General features: G+C 43.2%; 1 protein-coding gene across 1 annotated transcript in view; it reads left to right on the forward strand.

Moving 5' to 3' along the window:
• LOC103520886 overlaps positions 1-900 on the forward strand; it is a gene marked incomplete at its 3' end in the record, with an annotated part of 5,516 nt that extends 4,616 nt beyond the window's left edge. The window contains exons 9-11 of the mRNA XM_008485983.3: positions 3-7; positions 101-500; positions 702-900. Of these exons, the coding sequence (XP_008484205.1) occupies positions 3-7; positions 101-500; positions 702-900 (604 nt within the window). The remainder of the gene's footprint in view (positions 1-2; positions 8-100; positions 501-701) is intronic.
• Between the last annotated feature and the right edge of the window lie 3 nt (positions 901-903).

A 903-nucleotide genomic window follows, 5' to 3' on the forward strand; every position in this document is an offset into this window, starting at 1 on the left:
AGTTCAAGCTGATATGAAGAAGTTCATATCCTAACAATTCAAAATACTAAAGAGATACCACCATAATCAATACGGTTTTCTCAATATTTTCATGTTTCAGGTCACACAGATTACTCCTCGGCTTTTTACCTGTACGACATACTCCTGGCCATTTCCATGCTCACAGTCCTCATGATGCCTCTAGGAGCCAAAGTTCCCGCCGACAACATCATGAAAGACTTGATGCGTCTGCTACGACTCCCTCACGTGATTACCTTCATCTTCTTCCTATTCGTGCTGGGTAACTGCTGGGGCTTTATTGAATCCTATCTCTTCCTTTACTTGAAAGAACTCGGAGCACCCAATTATCTCCTGGGGATAACAGTGTCTGTGGGAACGATGAGTAGTATACCTTTCTTGTACGGCGCTGAAAAGATCACCAAGCAGATTGGACATGTCAACATCATCATTGTGGCCTTCTTCTCGCATGCTGTTCGACTAATTGGTTATTCCTTCATTGAGTAAGTTCACATTTATTCCTTTCTAGAGTCTTTGACCCAAGTAGGAAACGTTTTTTTTTTTTATGAAAGGAGTGTTTGTTTCAAAGGTTCGAGTCCTTTTCTCCCGTTCCTTGATTCAATCATAGTTTGCCCATCCTTCTCGTTTTCTTTTCAGTTTTACACCCATTTTCACATGTTCTAAATTTCCTCCTTCTTTTTCAGGAATCCATGGTGGGTGTTTCCGTTCGAGACCATCGAATCCCTAGCTGTTCACTTGATGTGGGTCGCCGCCGCTACATACTGCACACTTCTTGCGCCAAGAAATTTGATTGCCAGTTTTATCGGGATCTTGGGAATGGCCCATTTTAGTTTGGGTCGAGGCAGTGGCAGTTTCCTCGGAGGCCATCTGATGGGAGATTATGGG

This window comes from Diaphorina citri, unplaced genomic scaffold (genome assembly GCF_000475195.1).
Source record: "Diaphorina citri unplaced genomic scaffold, Diaci psyllid genome assembly version 1.1 scaffold4232, whole genome shotgun sequence".
Classification (NCBI taxonomy): domain Eukaryota; kingdom Metazoa; phylum Arthropoda; class Insecta; order Hemiptera; family Psyllidae; genus Diaphorina; species Diaphorina citri.